We start from the raw sequence: 21,435 nt of genomic DNA, 5'->3' as shown, positions 1-21,435 counted from the left end.
TAGTTCTACCTCAAAACTCATGGGATCAGGAATTCTTTTTAAGATGTTCTGTCTCCTTATGGCTCCCCAAATAGTGATATAATAGCATGGGACATCTCAAGTTCACCAAAAAAGCCCAGAAAAAAGTATTCCTTGGGATGAATCCAACATAACCAGAGGCTGGAAGATTCATTAGCTATCACTGAGAACAAACTGAGAGATCAAGCCCATCCGATCTCCTTCTCCCTGTCTCTGAAGGTGAGGACACACAGGGCAGGGTGGGGGCCTCACCTGTGCATCAGAGGAGAGAGGGATCCACTTCACATTCATGTAGCTATGTAGTAGATGCAATTTGACCTCCAGGGATAGAATTACACTGTGAACCGGAGGGAACAAAAAAGAAAAACATACTGTGATGTTTTAAAAGCAAAGCAGTCTAATATAGTTGGGCAAAGAGTCAAGAAAGGACCACGTGGCTAAGGATATTAAAGGAATTGGGTCTGAATTATAGTTTCATCAATTACTAAGCTTTATGAGCTTAGCAAGTCATTTCAACATCCCAGAAACCCAGCTGGAGTTGACAATGGGTTCAGATAAGAGTATCTTTCCTGTGGTATTGTTGAGAATGTTAAAACAGAGCTTGGAAGGGGCTAGCAAATGCTATTTACAGAGCCAGGCACTGGTGAGTCACACCTGGAATCCTAGCTACTCAGGAAGCTGAAGACAGTGGTTCAAAGCCAGCCCGGAAAGTCTCTGAGATGCTTATCTCCAATAAACTACTCAGAAGAAGCCAGAAGTGGCACTGTGGCTCTAATGGTACAGCACTAGCCTTGAGCACAAAGAGGCTCAGGAATAGTGTCCAGGCTCTGAGTTCAAGCCCTAGAACTGGCAAAAACCGCTATATAGTAGCCATTACTATTATTACTTATTATATTACTATACTATTGCTAGCATTGATTATTATTATAAGTATCATTCAGGAGATTTTGATCATTGAGAATGTATTTTTAACCAGCCATGAGTCAGTGCCCAAAGAGGCCAAAAGAAGGAAGCCCTGGGTAAGAAGAGGTGAATTTTTACATTCGTATGCTTTCCCTCAGGGAAGCTATGAAGGGAGGGAGGTGGACTTAGCTCTACAGCTTATAGGGAGGGAGGAAGGGGGGTATGTCCATTATGGAGAAATTCCAGAAAGGCAAAAACTGACAGCAAACTATTTTAGTGGACTATATAAACTCCTTTTGGGCTTTAGGCATGGTTCATATGGTAGACAGCCTGCCTAGCAAGTGAGAGGCCCTGAATTCCAACCCAAATACCACATAAACAAAACAAAACTCTTCCTCACTAGGACACAGAGTATGCTTTGAATGTCTTGATTTTCTATTTGAGGATTGTAGCGTGTACTCTGTGCAGGAACACTTCCCTACTGGAAGAAAAGAACAAATTGAGATTTCAGGATTCCCATCTCTCACACAGACACAAAGCAGCTACAAGATCCAAGAATCCTTGGTGTCCAATATTCTTCTACTTCTCCATTTCCCCCAAAGAAACTGGAGTTAGGATGTAACTGTCTTGCCTCTGAGCTAAGGAAAAATTCCCTGGGAAATAGCCACTGCAGGTGGAAAAGATCCCAGCTCTAAAGTAGAAGGAGGCTAGGCTTGTCTCACCTGGCCAGTCGGACATTGTCGTTGTCATCTTTTCCCCACTCCCAGGCTTTTCCTGGGTCCACTGCAAAGTGCAAGGGCAGCAGCTTATGCTCTGAATCTGTGAGTGGGATTACAGCTGGGGAAGAAAACAAACAAACACAAGCTGTCAAGAAGTCTCCTGAGGAAGGAAGAATGCAACTAAACATAAATTGTCAACACTAAAAATAGGTCTCTACTTGTAGTCACATCTCAGTTCTTATATTTGAAATGTCCCTGACATTAAAAAAAAAACAGTAGGCTACGCCGGTGTTCACCACTGGTGGTCAACTGTAATCCTAGCTACTCAGGAGACTGAGATCTGAGGATTGCAATTCAAAGCTAATCTGGGCAGGAAAAGCTATTAGACTCCTATTTCCAATTAAGTACCAAAAAGCCAGGAGTAGAGCTATAGCTGTAGTGGTGGAATGCCAGCTTTGAGCACAAAAGCACAGAGACAGTGCCTAGGCCCAGAGTTCAAGCCCTAGGACCAACAAAAAACAAGACAAAACAAAACAAGACAAACCAATACCCCCAGCATAAAGTTTAGATTACAAATCCTTCACAACTCCCTACCCGTCAGTCTAACTCTCATGACATTCTTGCCAATTATGTGCATTCAGAGAATTCCAAGTCATGAAAATAAAAGACAAACACAACAAAGCACCATTGAGAAGGCTTTATGGCTTTAATATTTGCCCCAGAAAAGGAATATAGGCCATTCCCCCCCCCCCAACACACCAACAAATTGTCTTCATCATAGCTTAGTAAAACATGTACAGCCTAGGTTTGTGTGTTCCTGAATTCTTTCCTTTGTCATTAGCTCTTATTTCTACTTTTTCAAATGCAAATACTGTAGACTATAAAACCACAGAGACACAGATGATGGATACATACCTTGTTCCTTGGCATTCTCCTTCTGCTCCATGGACACAAGTGCAGAAAAGTGTGCCTGATCATAGGCGAGCACCAGAGGGGATCGGTGACACTGGCTGGCTGGGGCTTCCAAGGGCAGATAGATTCCTCCAAAGGGAATAGGGGCAAATGCTATGGGAAACCATGAAGATTATTAAGACTCCATGTCATTCTGTCATCTGACTTCCCCCTTTCATTCCAACTTGCTGTTGGCTGGCAATGTGGCTTAATGGTAGAGTGCTTGCCTAGCATGCATGAGGCCCTAGGTTTAATTACTCAGTACCACATAGATAAATTTAAAAAAGAAAAAAAGAAGCCTGTCAGTTAATTCCACCTATTGTAAATCTCTTGAGAATTATCTTTCCCTCTGTTTCCTCCCAAATGGGTAAATATTCCCTTTCCTATCCTCTTCCCCAGGGTTAGGCCAAGACTTTGTAAGTGGCAGAGCCTGGTGTGGAGTGAGGACTGGCTGACTCACCTTCCCCACCAGAATCCCTCAGCATGGTGTCTGCCACGACCACTATGGGCCTCCGAAGCACATGAGCAAGGACAAAGACGTGGAACTCTTCTAGGCTCTCATATACAGGCTCCTCCGAACTCTCCACCCTACAAGTGCAAGAGAGAAGAGTAGAAGGTGGGCAGCAAAATGGAGAGGGAAGAAAACAAGAAAGCCATGAAGACCACTTCTCAACAGAGGGAAAAGAATATCCTTGGTAGTCCAATCTGAGGGCTGCCACTCACGTAGCTGATTATTTTATGCTACCATGATTGCTTCTACTTCTCCTTCCTAAACAGGAAAGCCCAAGAAAAGAGATTTGGAAGCTCTGGAGTTGAAATTGCATCAGGAATCAGAAGTAAACCCTATCTCTTTATATTCACCCTTCTCAACAGCCTCCTCCAGTTCTTTCTATCCAGTAAATAATACTCGACTGCAGGGCTTCATCTGGCTTATCCAAACCACAACCACACCATACAACACACTCATGATGTCTTACAAAACCAACTCCAGAAGTCCTCTTCTTATGTACTCTTCCAGAGTAACTTCCCCATTCAAGAATAACTTCTGTAAGATTCTTATCTCCAATGAAACAGCAAAAAGCTAGAAGTGGGTTGTGACTCAAGTGATAGAGTACCAGTGAGAGGGCAAGGCTCTGAGTTCAATCCCCAGTGCCAGCACACACATACTTAAAAAAAAAAAACTTAGCAATAAGCTAGGCACTAGTGGCATATGTCTCTAATCATAGCTGAAATCTGAAGCCAGCCTGGGCACGAAAATCTGAAACTTTTATCTCCAAGTAACCACCAAAAAGCTGAAAAGCTAGAAGTAGAGCTGTGGCTCAAGTGGAAGAGTGCCAGCCCTGAGTTCAAAAGCTCAAGGACAGTGCTCAGGCCCTGAGTTCAAGCCTCAGGACTACTGCACACACAAAAAAGTAATAATAAAGATATGTAAACATTTTTCACATTTCCTTAGTTCTCTTATAGGACCCACACATTCCACTTGGCTGATATGTTTCATTAATGTCCCTGTTCCATAGGTTTCCTGAGTTCTTTTTTATTTATTAAAAAAAATTTTCTTTTGCCAGTCCTGGGCCTTGGACTCAGGGTCTGAGCACTGTCTCTGGCTACTTTTTGCTCAAGGCTAGCCAATTGAGCCACAGGGCTACTTCTGACCTTTTCTATATATGTGGTGCTGGGGAATCGCACCCAGGGCTTCATATATACGAGGCAAGCACTCTACCACTAGGCCATATTCCCAGCCCAGTTTCCTGTCTTCTTTTAGATTTATTTATTAACAATACTGAGGCATTTGTCCTGCAGTTTCCTATAGTATAAATAGAATGCAGCTTGATTCCTTAACATGGTATAAGAGAACCATTGGGTTGCCGCTGGATGCCAGTGGCTCATGCCTATGATCCTAGCGACTCAGGAGGCTAAGATCTGAGGACCGTGGTTCAGAGCCAGCACTAGCAGGAAAGTCTGTGAGACTCTGATCTCCAAATAAATCACCAAAAAGCCAGAGGTAGAGTTGTGGTTCAAGTGAAAGAGTACTAGCTTTGAGCAAAAGAAGCTCAAGCTGGCTGAGGATATGGCCTAGTGGCAAGAGTGCTTGCCTTGTATACATGAAGCCCTGGTTCAATTCCCCAGCACCACATATATAGAAAATGGCCAGAAGGGACGCTGTGGCTCAAGTGGTAGAGTGCTAGCCTTGAGCAAAAAGAAGCCAAGGACAGTGCTCAGGCCCTGAGTCCAAGGCCCAGGACTGGCCAAAAAAAAAAAAAGAAGAAGAAGCTCAAGGACAGTGCCCAAGCCCTGAATTCAAGCCCTAGGACCAGCAAAAAAAAAAAAAAAGGGGGGGGGGCGGGGGGATGGGGGGGGAGGAAACTGAGAATATGGCCTAGTGGCAAGAGTCAGCATCACATATATAGAAAATGGCCAGAAGTGGCGCTGTGGCTCAAGTGGCAGAGTGCTAGCCTTGAGCAAAAAGGAAGCCAGGGACAGTGCTCAGGCCCTGAGTTCAAGTCCAAGGACCAGCAAAAAAAAGGGGAGGGGGGTTTCAAGCTTCATCTATTATTTTGTGCCATTCTGACAATACTGATTAACTAGGATTTCCCAGGATGTACTGTTCTCTTACATACTTCTGTGCTTTTGCCATGGCTCCTCTCTTTCCTTCCAATATCCTCTCAGCACAGACCTCTCTAAACACCACACTGTGGGAGATCTTACAGCCCAGGAAAGACTCTACGAAGATTATTTCCTTCTCTCCAACTTAACCATACTTACCCACCACCATTGGCTCCATTGGTACCAAGATGCATTCGAGGTTCACTTGAGGCAAGCTTTATCAGTTCATTCCATTCCTTCTGCCATTCGTCTTCTGTGTATACCAGTCCTGACTGTGAAAGACATGCAATAATGAAAGCCGACATTGAGCAATTAGAGGTTAGATTCTAAAATCAAGGCCCATTCTAACTTAATCTCTTTTATTTGACTATTCTCGTGGCTTACACTTACACCACAAAGTCAAATCTCTTCTTCCTCTCCAAGTCAAGATTCATAGAATAGACTATGACCTTTCTCACACTTCTTTATCTTTTATTCTCTTTTTGACTCACTGCAATCAGACTTGTCTCTGCTCCCCACACTACTGCCCGATCTCCACATACAACTTCACCCTAACTGACTGCCCAAGGACAGTGACCTTCAAATTGCCAAATTCATTGTACTCATTGAGTCTCATCTTTTTAACCTTCATAGAGTAAGCTAACATACTTGTCCTTTAGCTTCCATAGCACTGCTTTCTCTTGTTTTTCTAAACTGTCTCTATTCTCCACAAAATTCAGATTGGCTGGGAAGATGGTCTAGTGGTAGAGTGCTTGCCTCCCATACACAAAGCCTTGGGTTCAATTCCTCAGCACCACATATATAGAAAAAGCCGGAAGTGGCGCTGTGGCTCAAGTGGTAGAGTGCTAGCCTTGAGCAAAAAAGAAGCCAGGGACAGTGCCCAGGCCCTGAGTTCAAACCCCAGGACTGGCAAAAAAAAAAAAAATTCATTGTGCCAATGGTTTTAGCCTTGCTTTGCCCTCTGGGTGATCTCTTGGTTGCCATAATCTTGTCCACTTATCTATATGTTCCTGACTGAAATCCCCTCTCTAATCTAGACATACTCTTAATTTCTGTGTCCACAGATCCAGATGCCTATTGAACATTGTGGTGACCTCAAAGTCTCTATATAGTCAAATTCACTCTTGTTTCTATATTTCTACTTTGGTGAAGAGAATCAACTATCATCCAAACACCTCAACTAGAAACCAGAGAGTTCTCTGGTACTCCATTCTTCCTTTCACACATCCCATATCTGGATCCTTTCAGTCAACAATTATTAAGCAAGAACTAGACTGGAGGCATGGTTCAAGTGATAGAGCACTTGCCTCACAAGACAAGACTGTGAGTTCAAACCACAGTACAACAAAACAGAAGGAGAATTTAAGTATGCATTGCTATAAAGTGTTCCTTTAACTGGTTTTACTAGTTCTGGTCATTAGTCTTCTGACTCATTTTCTACAACTATGTTAGTGCTTAAATGAGTTTACACTGCTTGACAATATATTGACAGCAAAACAAAGAACACAAGGGGCATGTCAAGAACATATTTAATGGGAATTGAACAGCTACTGTTAACATGTTTTACTTTAGTAACTAAAAAAAGACCAACCTATTTTCAGTTTTTAAAATGCTATAACAGGCACTTAAAAGTAAAAATAACGATACACAGGTTATATATTATGTGTAGCTCTGGTCACTTTGATACACATATCCTAGAGGATCTGACCCCTTCCTTTCTCCTTTCATCTAATTCTGATTCCTGTTTTAATACACACAGCGGCCACTAGGTGGCAAACAATTCTAGCCTTATCATTTTACTAGATTTTGCCATCAACCTCAATGCAGAAGGAGGCCCAGGAAATCAAAACTAATTTAGCTTAGTTCTAGAAAGCTGAAAGATCTCCTCAGTCCATTACCTCTTCTTTCCACTTTTACTCTCAAGGTGGAATCCCAAGAAGCTATCAAAGTTTAAGCAAAACAATTTGGCAGGCCACATTTCTGGAACTTAAACTGTGCTAAACCTACAAAGTAAATGAATTACTCTTTCACTAGCCCCTCGATAAGCATGTATTTCTTTTTATTTATTTATTTTTCAGTTCTAGGGTTTGAACCCAGGCCCTTTTATGCACATGAATGCTAGGCTTGCTGGCCAATAGCCTCTACCAGGTAGCTACACCTCCAGTTGGGTGGGGCCTATTCTTTTTATGTAAATGTATAATGTGCTTGTGGGAGGATCAGCCAACTTTTCTGTAAAGAGCCAGATAGTAAATATTTAGGTACTCAAATCCATGTTACTTCTCTACTCCGCTGTGAAAAGACAAAAGCAAATATATACAAAAACATACATGAAATAGGTGAGGCTGAGTTTCGATAAGACTTTCAGACCCAAAGATGGAAAAAACAAATAATCCATTGCTACCTCCTTAAATAAAAGTAGCCTCAAGCTGGGTGCTGGGGCTCATGCCTATAATCCAAGCTACTCAGGAGGCTGAGATCTGAGGATCGCAGTTCAAAGCCAGCCCAGGCAGTAAAGTCTATAAGACTCATCTCCAATCAACCACCAAGAAACTGGAAGTCCTGCTGTGGCTCAAGTGATAGAGAGCTAGCCTTGAGCACAAAGAAATTCAGGGACAGTGCCCAGGCCCTGAGTTCAAATTCTACAACCAACAACAACAACAACAAATAGCCAGAAGCCAGGTACAAATGAAGTGCCAGACATTGAAGTCAGGCCCCACTTTACCACGCGAACCCCACTTTACCACGTGAACCTGAAAATAAGCAGGCCCTGTGAGCAAACCCAGGACAAGCTTATTAGGGCCCAGCCGGTTGAGAACTCTAACGACTGGGAATGCTTAACTCTAAACGTCCCTAGAATACCTTGAGCCCTGAGCCAATCAGATTTGTACCCATAATCTTGCTTGCTTAAACACCTGATTGCTATAACTTTGTCTTTTGCCTTTATAAGCTCTGTATAATTGCAGCTCGAGGCTGCCTCCTAACCTCCACTGTGTCGGTGGGTAGGACAAGGCCCGGGCCGCGGCCCCGCTTGAATAAAGTCTTGCCTTGCTATTGCATTTTGGAATGTCTGAGTCTCGGTGGTCTTCTTGGTGGTGGTCTTGCGACTTGGCACAACATGGGGGTTCGTCCGGGATGGCCCTAGAGATCCCCGAGACCCTAGACTCCGAAGGTAAGAAAATAGCGCTGTTCATTCTGTGTGTCTGTGTCTGTGTGATTTGTAGTTTTGTCTTCTGTTTTGGCCAGCCGCCTGAATCTGAACCTGTAGGTAGTGAAGGAGCAGCCAGAGTGGACACGCTCGTATGGGCAGTCCTGGAGGACTTGGGGGACACCTCAAGCCCTCCACAGGGGGCTCAGGCTTCCCACTACCACCCTGAACCTGAAGGACTGGACTGGGAGGCCCTTCTAACGGGCACCCGTCCAGTCCACTCTATATTCGGGGTTGTCTGGTCCGCTCCTACACAGGAAGGGGAGAGAGAGAGCCTCAAGACTGTGTGGTCTGCCCCCTCACAGTGGCAGGAGAGACACAGTGAGACTGTGTGGTCTGCCCCTCACAGGGGCAGGAGAGACACAGTCGAACCTGTAAGCCGCGGCTCCCTAAGTCTGTAAGTGTTGTCTGGTCTTTGTGCCTGTGATTATTTTTGTGTGTTTCTTTCTTGCGCTGTGCCTGACTGACAAACGGATGATGGGGAACGTTCCTTCTACTCCCCTCGACTTGACTTTAGCTCACTGGAAAGATGTACAGGTGACAGCCCACAATCAGTCAATCAGTGAGAGTGTCTACAAAAAAGAACTCTAGGGGGACCCCCACCCAGCCTTCTTAAGCAGAAAATTGTTTGGTGTGCTAAAATGTTTTACTAAGACTAAAAATGTTTTACTAAAACTATAAAGCCCTGGAAAAAGGCTGGATAATGCTAAAATCATTTGTTAAAGGTTTTTGTCTTAAAATGTACAGCCGATGCTTATTCAGTGGGCTTTAAGATCTTTTGAAAATGTATGTGTGTGTGCATGTGTGAGTGTGAACATGTTCAAGACTGCAGTATGATGCAAAACTAAGTTTAAGTTTAAATTCAAATGGTCATCAAGTTTGGGCATTACCAAATGCTTTAAAGGATGACTGCATTGTTTTAAAGAGGAACTAGAGTTAAAAAAGGATTTCTCAGGGTTCTTTAATTAAAATTTAAAAAAATCAGAGCTAAGTGTCAGAAATTTGGATTTAAAAGGATATACTAAACTAATGAGGATAGAAGTAAACTCTCATTAACTCTATGTATGTAGGAAGAAATGGCAAAATGGGCCAATGTTTCTCACTAATATATTGGAAAGCTGAATGGGTAAGTATTTCTAATTGTAATTCTTGCATTAAGGAAAAATTCAAAGGTCTTCATGCCATGCAGTAACTGGGACTGAAGATAAAAAAAAGAGGCTCTTTTGAAACAAGCAGCCCATATGCAAAGGACGGCACCTGGTTTCAGAATGCCTGTGAGCTTAAGTTTTTCCGATGCAGATAAAAGCTAAAGTGTTGTGTTAGTGTTAAAAAGGCTTTGGAAATCAAGAATACATTTCTAGATAAGAAATTTGAAAATAAAACTGTCCTAAATAATTATTGCAAAGTGAGAAAAGGAGAATTATGGCTACCAAAATGTTTAATTGCCATTCCAGCTTCTTTGTAGGTTTTTTGTAATAGTTTCCAGCAGACCCACAGAGAAGCACAGGTGATTCCTACAAGTTTGTCAAGATCTAATACTGGCCCTTAATAAGTTCCAGGTAAGAGAGCATGCTTAAAAACTACTTCTGTGTGGACCACCTTCTTGCTTTTAATTGGAGTAAAGTGGCCTCTTATAAGACTCACTGATCTGAATCTGTGGTTCGAAGCCAGCCCGGGCAAAGAAAGGTCCTTGTGAGAAACTTGTCTCTAATCAGCCAGCAGAGTGCTGGGAACGGAGTTGTGTGGAGCTCAAAAGTGGTAGGGTGCTAGTCTTGAGCTGGAGAGCTGGGGGACAGCGCTCAGGCCCTGAGTCTAAGTCCAGTGGAAAGTCACTCCTCCTGGGACAAAAGTGATGGAGCATCCAGAGGCAGTAAGCCACTGCTTGGATGGCAGAGATGGTGTTAGATCCTACAGTCACTCCTGTTTGGCCTTTCAAAAGTTAATCAAAGCCGGGAAGTCCTAGAATAGTTCGTAAATATGCCTTTCTAATGCCCATGTCTGTCTACTGGGCAGGAACTTGCCAGTCATCTGTGATAGTGGGTAGTCAGGGTAAGTTTGTCAAATGAGAGGAGAGTTTAAAATTCCAACCCCCCGCATCTACTCAAAGCTCTGACTGGCAGTGAGAATTTTAAGCTGATACATCTGTTCAGGAAAGAAAGCTCGTAGACCTGAGACTGTGTCCTTATTGAGATCTGTTAAAGGCCTGCAAAGGTCATCAGAGATCAGTTCCCCAGCCAGTCAGGAAAAAGCTTTTACAAACTAGAATGTTAAAAGGCTACACTGAGGTACCCCAAAAAGAAGTTTGTATAGTTGAAAGTTAAAATGTTGAATGTAATTTCCAGTTTGGAGTAAAGCTCCTAATGGACATCTGATCCTGCAGCCCCTTGGTAAAGTAGACTAAGGTTATAGGTTCCTGGCTAGGTAAGGTCAACGCCCCTGAGTCAGCCTGAAGAAGTTATAGAAGATGGATGATCTTCGCCCATCAGCCTCCCCTTTTAGGACCAAGGGACCAGAGTTGTTTTTGGAAAGATGAGGCAGGATAAACTAGAGGCATGGAAAACAGAGGTAACAGTATACAGAGACTGCACTTGTGAGAAATGGTTACAGGCCAAGCCGCCTATGTTGGCTTTAAAGAAAAAAAAAATCCTAGCCTTATTGGAAATATCTGATTTAAACTTATTGCCCTGGCAAAATGACCCAAGGGCCATTGATTGCCTGAAGCTGTCTTGACTTTCAGTAATGTGCCAGCCTGCAAAAGCTAGTGTGCTTAAGAAGGAATCAGGAAAATACTAGGAAATTTGACTAAAATTAGGCTTTAGGTTAACTTAGGTTAAGCTTCTCTAACCAGTCTATGGAGAAAGTTGCAGGTAACCCAGAAGGTGTGACATTCTACTGGAACCACTCGGAGCCACTGCTGTCTGATACCACGGCCCCTGCCCATTGCATTTGAGTGAGGATCAAGGAGAGAGTCAACAGTCATCTGGAAGAATCTACATCTTCAGATGAGACTCTTATCACACGCAGCTGATTTCTGTTGGAAAGTGTTTTGGATCTGCTAAAACTTATTGTAAGAAATTTTCAAGCAGACTGGCCTGCTGCTAAATTCAAAGCATGTATGACAGGCTGGAGAGTCACTTCAAGGCAATGCCTGGGGTGGAGGTATGTCCAAGAGTATTAAAATATGTCCAGATGGATTAGGGTGTGACTTCAGAGAAGAGAGGGAGGTAACTGCCATCAGTACATTGGTACTGCCGGGTACCAAGGTAACTGGACAGAGATTTAAACTAGCTGGGGGCATCTTCATGGAGCCCTCCTGGGGGTGGATCTTGCAAATGCCACTGGCCAACCTTAGGCACTTGGAGGAACTGGAAACTGGAGAAATCTACTCTAGATAGTTGGCTCATGATATAGAATATAGATATAGAATATATATAGAATATAGATATAGAATATAGATATAGAATAGTTGGCTTATGATAGTTGACTCCGGTCTGGCTTCTTAGGAACAGCCTGTGCATGTAGTCACAGTAAATTGCCTTGATGTAACTGAGATAAACCAGAAAATGTAGACAGTTTAAAACTCTAGCAGCAAAGAAGCCCCAGGAAATGTAAAGAGGAAGGTTAGTATAGAAAGCCTTGGAGAAAGGGATAGAGAAAGGGTTTCCTCTGGATAAGAAAGGGATTTAAAAAGTAAATTGTCACAGAATGTTCCAGTAAGTCACTGATGGTGTGAGGAAGTAAAAGATGGTATGAGTGGGGATATGTTAAATTTTATAAGACACAGATTATAAAACTATATAAGAAAAGACTTTAGAGAGAAAACAAAAATATTTCCTTTAGATTAAAAGGTTTTGGCATACTAAAAGTGAAAAAGACAATCCCTAAAGTGAGTATGTAACAAATTGTAAAGTTGGTTTTGGCATACTAAAAGTGAAAAAGACAATCCCTAAAGTGAGTATGTAACAAATTGTAAAGTTGGTATGTAATCAAATTGGCTATAATATAAATAGGGTCAGAATTGGGGCTTCAGTGTAAAACTATGTTTTTATCTGTCGCATTTGTTTATGAGTTTTTATGGTATTGCGGGCACAATACCAATCTGTCCCTACCGATTCTCAGTCAGAATCAGACTAAGCAAGGAGAACCACGATTGGTTCTCGAGTTACCTATCAGAAGCGGGGAAATGAAATGCCAGACTTTGAAGTCAGGCCCCACTTTACCACATGAACCTGAAAATAAGCAGGCCCTGTGAGCAAGCCCAGGACAAGCTTATTAGGGCCCAGCCGGTTGAGAACTCTAACGACTGGGAATGCTTAACTCTAACCGCCCCTAGAATACCTCGAGCCCTGAGCCAATCAGATTTGTAATCTTGATTGCTTAAACACCGGATTGCTGTAACTTTGTCTTTTGCTTTTATAAGCTCTGTATAATCGCAGCTCGAGGCTGCCTCCTACCCTCCACTGTGTCGGTGGGTAGAACAAGGCCCGGGTCGCGGCCCCGCTTGAATAAAGTCTTGCCTTGCTATTGCATTTCGGAATATCTGAGTCTCGGTGGTCTTCTTGGTGGTGGTCTTGCGACTTGGCACAACACCAGTGGCTCACATCTGTAATCCTAGCTACTCAGGAGGTTGATAATGAAGATTACATTTCAAAGCCAGCCAGGACAGAAAAGTCTGTAAGACTCCAATAAAAACTCAAAAAGTCAGAAGTAGAGCTGTGACTCAAGTAGTAGATCACTACCCTTGAGCAAAAAATAAAATAAAAAATATATATGTATATTTATTTCAGGGACAGCACCCAGGTCTTGAGTTCAAGCCCTAAAACTGACACACAGACACAGACACAGACACAGACACAGACACAGACAGACAGACAGACACACACACACCCAGACTCAATATTTGCTAAATTCCTGGGCAGTAAAATTCAAACTCAATTTAGCAGATATGCTTTTTAAATTGTTAACCAAACTAAAACTGAGAATACGAAAAACAAGTGTTTTTATACATCCAAATATTCAGGCGTTTACATTTCTAGCATTTTATTTTTCTATGTGTGAGAGATTGTGTGCAAGCATGCATACGGCATGCACACTGAGGCTTGAACTCTGGGCCTTGTGCTTTTGCTCAGTTTTTTTGCTCATGACTGGCACTCTACCATTTGAATCATAATTCCAGTCGAGTATTTCGTTGGTTAATCAGAGATAAGAGTCTCTTGGATGTTTGTGCTAACCAGGCTGGCTTTGAACCACCATCCTCAGATCCCAGCCTCCCAAGTAGCTAGGATTACAAGTGTAATCCACTGGCACACAGCTTAAGTTACCCTTTTGACAAGGAAGAGAAAACAACCCTTTGATGGAATTATATCTCTTTGACAGAACTGCCATTAAAGGCTACTGAGTACCTATCAGGTGCCAGGTATAATGTTAGAATGTTGTAGGTCATGGCTTCCCACACCAATTCTCATGATTGTATCAGAAGGTACTTCGACAACATTATCTGCACCTTCAACATTTTTCAGCATTGCAAAGGAAATAACGCTGGTCTTACCTATCAGGAGCTCTTCCTCCTGGTTGGCCCTAGGTAACTTAGGTGACTAGGTAACTTTAAGAAACAAGAGGCGGGGCTGGGGATATGGCCTAGTGGCAAGAGTGCTTGCCTCGTATACATGAGGCCCTGGGTTCAATTCCCCAGCACCACATATACAGAAAATGGCCGGAAGTGGCGCTGTGGCAGAGTGCTAGCCTTGAGCAAAAAGAAGCCAGGGACAGTGCTCAGGCCCTGAGTCCAAGCAGGACTGGCCAAAAAAAGAAAAAAACAAAACCAAGAGGCTCCCATCCAAGCTCTCTCACCTCTTTATTCTGCTGTGTTTGCTGCCACCTCCAGCGCCTTTTCAAGGCTTCCTTCTCCACTCCCTTCTCCATCAGTGTGTACAAAGCTTTCCTCAGCACCAAGTCCCGATCATGGAAACCCCACATTCCTGTAGCAAGAAAGCATAGCGTAAACACCTTACTTTGACTCAACTCCCATCCTTTTTGTTCTGTTGTGTGGTGCTAGGGATCAAATCAGTGCCTGACACAAACTAGGCAGGTGATATATCACTGAGCTATATCCCTAGACCCTCTCTCAATAAATATGATACACACACCGAGTCCAAGTTCACAGAAACTCTGGCTGTTATTTAGGGGAGAAGTACTTAATTAAGAAAGGATGTTCCACTGGGCACCAATGGCTCACAACTGTAAGCCTAGCTACTCAGGTGGCTGAGATCTGGAACATCACAGTTCAAGGCCAGGTTATGTATTAGTTCCATCTCTACAATAATCAGCTCATAATATATGGCTCAAGTAGTAGAGCGCCAGCTTATAGGTACACTAGTGCCACAGCATGTTTTTTTTTAAGGGAAGGGAAGGGGAAGAAAGAGAAAGGAGAGAGACAGAGCAGGAAAAGGAAAGAAAGGAAGGAAGGAGGGATGGAAAGGAGGGAGGGAGGGAAGGAAGGAGGGAGAGAAGGAAAAAGAGAGGGAGAGAAAGACAGAGAGGGAGAGAGAGAGAGAGAAGAGAGAAGCTGTTTATACTCTGGAGATCTGGACTTTGAGAAGCAAGGGATATATCACATCCCACAGACTCCTGAAACAAGTCTAACAAGCTAAAATACAAAGCAGCAGCAGGTAGGATTGGTCTAGCAAATAGCAATCAGTATTAAAGCCTGAGGTATGATTGGAAAACAAGGACCTTTTTAAAAGCTAAGAGCAAATAGTATACTGAATTGTAAATAGGCTGAATAAGTGTCACAAAGATTACAGAAAACATATCCTTTGTATATACCAAAAGAATAACCATTAAATAGAATTTATACACAGAGAACAGCTTGCTTACTGCTGCTGAGTACTCCTAGGAGTTAGCACAGAGGAGGGGCCTAAGCTAAAGCCTATACTTTCCTCACAATCTCTAAAGAAGATCGAAAAACCAGGATGAGGCTCTCTCCCACTTCCCCTTGTGCTGCTCATGCACATGTACATACACACACACGCATCACTCTGTTGTGAACCATCACTTCTGCCTGGAATCAAGCTGATGAAAACTGACACATGAGATCTGATTCATTTGTTCCCTTTCTACAGGGAAGCAGAAGGCCATTTCAAGACTCACCGAGCGAGGCTGCATGCAGGAGGCAGTTCCCATCACCAGTAGTTGCCAAAGGAAGCAGCCTCTGACAGGTAGGGTCCACACTAACCCACCAGTTCAAACGCCCTGCAGAAACACGCATAGAAGAAAAGGAGGGAAACAGATTAGCTCCCTCTACTACTCAGAATAAAGTCAACACTCTTAAGGTTTTTTTGTTAAGGCTTGCTGTTGTAGCTTAAGCTGGCTTTGAACTCATGATCTTCCAGCATCAGCCTCTAAAATTCGGGAATGAAGGAATTACTGGTGTGTTCCACCTGTCTTTAATTACACTTTATGTCTTCATTGCACATCTGCTTAAGTCAGTTAAGTCAGTTAAGTCTTAAGTAAGGACAATTTTGTCCCAAGGGCCATGAGGAGTTATGTTTGGAGCTAGGTCTGAAGATATATTTGCTAGTGGATATAGGCAAGGCAAGGCTGGGAATATGGCCTGGTGGCAAGAGTGCTTGCCTCATATACATGAAGTCCTGGGTTCCATTCCTCAGTACCACATATATAGAAAAAGCCAGAAGTGGTGCTGTGGCTCAAGTGGCAGAGTGCTAGCCTTGAGCAAAAAGAAGCCAGGGACAGTGCTCAGGCCCTGAGTCCAAGGCCCAGGACTGGCAAAAAAAAAAAAAAAAGAGGGGCTGGGGATATGGCCTAGTGGCAAGAGAGCTTGCCTCGTATACATGAGGCCCTGGGTTCGATTCCCCAGCACCACATATACAGAAAACGGCCAGAAGTGGCGCTGTGGCTCAAGTGGCAGAGTGCTAGCCTTGAGCAAAAAGGAAGCCAGGGACAGTGCTCAGGCCCTGAGTCCAAGGCCCAGGACTGGCAAAAAAAAAAAAAAAGAGAAAAAAAAAAAAAAAAAAGAAAGAAAACCAAACAAGCAATTCAAGGCATGTATCTGGTATCATCTACATGTATGACAACACTCAGCATCTGTGTAGTATAAATTTAAAGTTATAAGCAAAAAGACAAAATAAATGAAACACATAGGCAAATACATCTCAATTTACTTACAGAAGGAAAATGTTTCAGGAATGATGCTTAAATTTTCTTGAACTACTAAAAAGTCTACAAAAAATAGCAGAAAATTTCACTAGCCGGCTAACTTGATAGCTTTTAAAAAGTTATAAATGGCTGGGCTGGGAATATGGCCTAGTGGCAAGAGTGCTTGCCTCATATACATGAAGCCCTGGGTTCCATTCTCCAGCACCACATATATAGAAAATGGCCAGAAGTGGCGCTGTGGCTCAAGTGGCAGAGTGCTTTGAGCAAAAAGCAGCCAGGGACAGTGCTCAGGCCCTGAGTTCAAGGCCCAGGACTGGCAAAAAAAAAAAAAAATTATAAATGGCTGCATTTGGTTAATATAGATGGATATGAACTACAAGCTCCCTTCCCATACTGCCATGTCCCATCGCAAATTTTTCCCTCATACGAGTTTTTGAATACCTGAATGTTTCCCAGAACTCCCTCACTATAGAATATTAACTAATTTTAATAATATTTGGGAGTGGTGGTATCTTATTATTTAACATAAGCAACAATTTATTTCTTAGGAAAGATACAAAATAGCACTGATCTTATGTAACTGTAATCCCTCTGTATACCACTTTTACCAACTTTTTTTTTTTTTTTTTTTTTTTGCCAGTCCTGGGGCTTGAGTAGCTTAAAACAAACACAATTGTGAAGGTAAATAGTTATTCAGGAAACTAAAATCTGAGGATCAAGGTTCAAAGCCAGCCCAGGCAGACAGAAGTGCAAGGCTCTTGTATTTAACCAGTAAATAACAAGTCAGAAGGTGCAGGTATGACTCAAGTGGTAGAGTGCCAACCTTGAGAGGAAAGAGTCAAGTGAGAGAGGACAGACCTGAGTTCAAGTCCCAATACTGGCACAAAAGTTATTAAATCAATAAATCTTGGAAGACAATGCATATAAATAGATGCAACTTTTAGTACATCACCACAGCATTGGTCTCTGTTTGCAAAGATGCTCTGGAACCAATTGTAACTAGTTATGGATGTTTTCATTGTTGTTGCTTTGTTTTTGTGGGTTTGGTTGTTGGGTTTTTTTTTGCCTTCCCCCCCAGACATTGATTTTCAGGGATATATTCCTAGGCCACTCATATATACATCTGTTTTCCTTTCTGTCAAAGAGGAAATTTCCAGAGTAAATTGTCTAATTTATATCCTTTCTCTAGCTTCAAAAGGCTCTCAGTACTTGTTTATCTGACTGACTCCTGCCTTTGACTTCAATCAGACCATGGACTTAAGACAGGAAGCCACTGATCAAGCCCAGCCTTCCCATGTGAGCTGCCTCTAGGTGGAGAGTAGAAAGGAAGAACACTGGAGAGGAAGCACTCACGGACCTGCCTGTTCCAAGGCAACCAGCATGGACTGCTCAATGAGGTCTCTCTCTATGAAGCTACGGAAGTCTTCGTTGTACACAGTGAGATCTGGAAGCTGGAAGGCACAGATGGGCGTTTCCAGGGGGTGCTCATTGCTCCCCCCACCCCCACCATTGGAGGAGACATGGGACCGGGCCAGGGAAACAATGCTGGAGCTGGCGTGAGAGATGCCCCTAGACAGGCGTTTTTCTGCAATGAGAAATGGAGTCACCTTAGAACAACATATATAACCCACTCAGAGAACTCCCCACTGATGTGGTGATCTGATTATCTCTTCACAGGGTTTCCAGTAAGGAAAAAAAGTCAGTCTTACCAGCTACTGAACTTTTTGATCCATTTTCCCAAACCATGTACAATAGGAGGAATATAGAAAGTGGTATTTTTGCAGACATACATCAACAGCTAACATCTTTCTATCTTTGTCTGGAATTTTTCACACCTTCTTCTTCTTACAACTCTGTCTTCTCCCACTATCATTTTTCAGCAGAAGAGAGACCCATTCACTTAGCAACTTGCTCATTTTGGGGTGGGAAGAAAAGGGAATAAGGGAAATGGAGTTGCATTAGACTAGACTGAGTCAAATGATCTCTCTGCTAATCCTCAGGGTCATGGGAAAATACAAAAGAAAATTAATGGCGTGAATGAGTATGTTCTTCTTGCACTAATGATACTTATTTACAACTTTTCTCGACACTCAGGTTTATCAGAAATTTATAGAGCCTGTCAACTACAGAGGAAAACAGCACTGCAGATACTGCCTAAAATAATTTCATTTGTTTTGAAGAAATGGCACCTGCAGTTTCTAAGCTGACATTCCATTGTCAGCATGGTTGAATGTGATTATCACAGAAGGCAAGACCTCAAATGCAGTCATTCTCAGTCCAGAGATGAAATGCAAAAGAAATCAAGAAGCTGGGTGCTAGTGACTTCCAGTGCCAGTGCCTGTAATGCTAGCTACTCAGAAGGCTCCGATCTGAGGATTGCGGTTCAAAGCTAGCTTAGGGAGACAAATCTGAGAGACTCCTATCTCTAATTATTCAGCAAAAAGCCAGAAGTGGAGCTGTGGCTCAAGCAGTAGAATGTTAGCCTTGAACAAAAAAGTTAAGAGCATTCAAGCCCCAGTTCTGGCATAAAAAAAAAAAAAATTTAAAAAGGGGAGGGATGAGTGAGAATGTTGACAGGGGTGATTTTGATATATTGTATTCATAAATTGCTTTTAAATAGCAGCTCCTTTGTACAGCTACTTAAAGATGATTTTTAAAATGTCTGTGAGACAATCCAATTAACTTCCAAAAAGCTGGTTATGGAGCTGTGACTCAAGTGTCACAGTGCTAACCTTGAGCAAAAAAGCTCAGGGACGGCACTCAGGCCCTGAGTTTAAACCCCAGGGCTGGCACTAAATAAATAAATAAACAAACACTTTTCTAGAGTTATTTTATAGAGCATTATTTTAAAATACTTTCTAGGTATTTTAAATGTACCTTCTAGGATTGGCTGGGATAAGGGAAAGAAATAAAAACATCCCTAAATCATTGCTTAGACTTTCTGACTCCATTTAGCCGTCCCCTCCCTTCCTACTCCATATACAGAAATATCCTTAAGTTAGTCCAGTACCTTGAACGATGTCATCCTGCCGCTGGAGGACGGGTCTGGGAGGGCGGGTGGACTCTCTATCAGAACATCCTTTTTCAGGAGACTTGGAGCCACTACTCCCTCCACTAAAGGGTGGGGACAGGTTCTCAGCGTGGACTTGCCGCAGCTGCTCAAAATCGCTAAGGGCAGCACTCACATCCCAATTCTTTCCTATCAGGAGACAAAGAAAAAGGCAAACTATGTACTCAGAGTATAGAGAAATTGGGGAGATACAGAAAGACCACTGCCCAAACCACCAAAACCACAGAGAGGAAGTCACCTAAACTAAAACAATCTTTTAAAGATAAAGGAAACAAAATTCAAACAAATAACTTGTACCAGGGCCCAGCAGGACTCAAGCTCACGCCTCCTAATTCTGAGATCCAAAGAAATTCGCAGTCTAGATGTATTCTAGAATGTCCTAAGCCACCTAAAATTATACACAAAGTCATGGGTATGTATATGAAAGACTTCACAGATACCAGCTTATCAAAGCAAACCATATGGCTCCAAATTGAAGAATCACTGCTTTCTAACAAAGCAATGACTCCAAATGACAGATTTGTCCAAATGGGTATTTTTGTTGCTTACTCCAGTTAAACTACTAAACAATTATATATTGCTTAACTGTCTATACTTCTTTCTGTTGCACTGTTACTAAGTTCCTATCACCTGTTTTCTATCTCTAATCTACTGTAAAGAATCTTTTAAGAAGCTAGGTGCCAGTAGCTGATGCCTATAATCCTAACTACCTCAGGAGGCTAAGATCTGAGGATCACGGTTCCAAGCCAGCCCAGGTAGAAAAGTCCATAAGATTCTTATCACCAATTAACCACCCAAAAGCCAAAGTGGAGCTGTGGCTCAAGTGGTAGAGCATTAGCTTTGACTGAAAAAAATCAGGGACAGCACCTAGACCTTGAGTTCATGCCCTAGTACCAGCGCGCACAACACACACACACACACACACACACACACACACACACACACACACACACACACACACACACACACAGAATCCTTGAAGAGAGCTAGGAATATTTTCCAGAGGTAAAAGCTTGCCTAGCATGCACAAGGCCCTGAATTTGCTCCCCAACACTGCCCTCTCCCCCAAGAAGTAAAGGAAAAAAAAAGAAGAAAAATAAATCCTATGCAATTCATGGTTTTCTTTCTCCCTCTTGCTTTCTTTTTTCATTCTTTCTTCCTTTCCCTTCCTTCCTTCCCTCCTATCTTTTCTTTTTTTTTTGGGGGGGGGTGGCAATCCTGGGGCTTGAACTCAGGGTCTGGCTTTGGCCCTGTCCCTGAGTTTTTGCTCAAGGTTAGCACTCTACCACTTGAGCCCACAGTGCCATTTCTGGCCTTCCTTCCTTCCTTCCTTTCCTTCCTTCCTTCCTTCCTTCCTTCCTTCCTTCCTTCCTTCCTTCCTTCCTTCCTTCCTTCCTTCCTCCCTCCTCCCCCCTCCCTCCCCCCCCCTCCCTCCCTCCCTCCCTCCCTCCCTCCCTCCCTCCCTCCCTCCTTCCCTCCCTCCCTCCCTCCCTTCCTTCCTTCCTTCCTTCCTTCCTTCCTTCCTTCCTTCCTTCCTTCCTTCCTTCCTTCCTTCCTTCCTTCCTTTCTTTCTTTGCCAGTCCCAGAGCTTGAACTCAGGGCCTGAGCACTGTCCTTGGCTTCTTTATGCTCAAGGCCAGCACTCTACCACTTGAGTCACAGTGCCACTTCTGGCTTTTTCTCTATATATGTGGTGCTGAAGAATTGAACCTAGGGCTTCATGTATGTGAGGCAAGCACTCTACCACTAGGCATATTCTCAGCTCTGGCTTTTCTTTTTATGTAGTACTG

The 21,435-nt window shown here is 42.9% G+C and overlaps 1 protein-coding gene across 3 annotated transcripts in view; it reads right to left on the bottom strand.

Moving 5' to 3' along the window:
- Otud7b (OTU deubiquitinase 7B) overlaps positions 1 to 21,435 on the bottom strand; it is a 63,205-nt gene that overhangs the window by 4,347 nt on the left and 37,423 nt on the right. For all 3 annotated transcript variants that reach the window (XM_048356453.1, XM_048356455.1, XM_048356452.1), the window contains exons 3-11: positions 19,586 to 19,774; positions 17,933 to 18,160; positions 15,550 to 15,651; positions 14,251 to 14,378; positions 5,355 to 5,467; positions 3,052 to 3,179; positions 2,556 to 2,705; positions 1,644 to 1,758; positions 271 to 355 (exon numbers count right to left, since the gene is read on the bottom strand). In XM_048356453.1, coding sequence (XP_048212410.1) covers positions 271 to 355; positions 1,644 to 1,758; positions 2,556 to 2,705; positions 3,052 to 3,179; positions 5,355 to 5,467; positions 14,251 to 14,378; positions 15,550 to 15,651; positions 17,933 to 18,160; positions 19,586 to 19,774 — 1,238 coding nt within the window. The remainder of the gene's footprint in view (positions 1 to 270; positions 356 to 1,643; positions 1,759 to 2,555; positions 2,706 to 3,051; positions 3,180 to 5,354; positions 5,468 to 14,250; positions 14,379 to 15,549; positions 15,652 to 17,932; positions 18,161 to 19,585; positions 19,775 to 21,435) is intronic.

The sequence above is a fragment of the Perognathus longimembris genome, chromosome 11, assembly GCF_023159225.1.
Source record: "Perognathus longimembris pacificus isolate PPM17 chromosome 11, ASM2315922v1, whole genome shotgun sequence".
Classification (NCBI taxonomy): Eukaryota; Metazoa; Chordata; class Mammalia; order Rodentia; family Heteromyidae; genus Perognathus; species Perognathus longimembris.
This window is presented reverse-complemented; position numbering and strand designations above follow the sequence as displayed.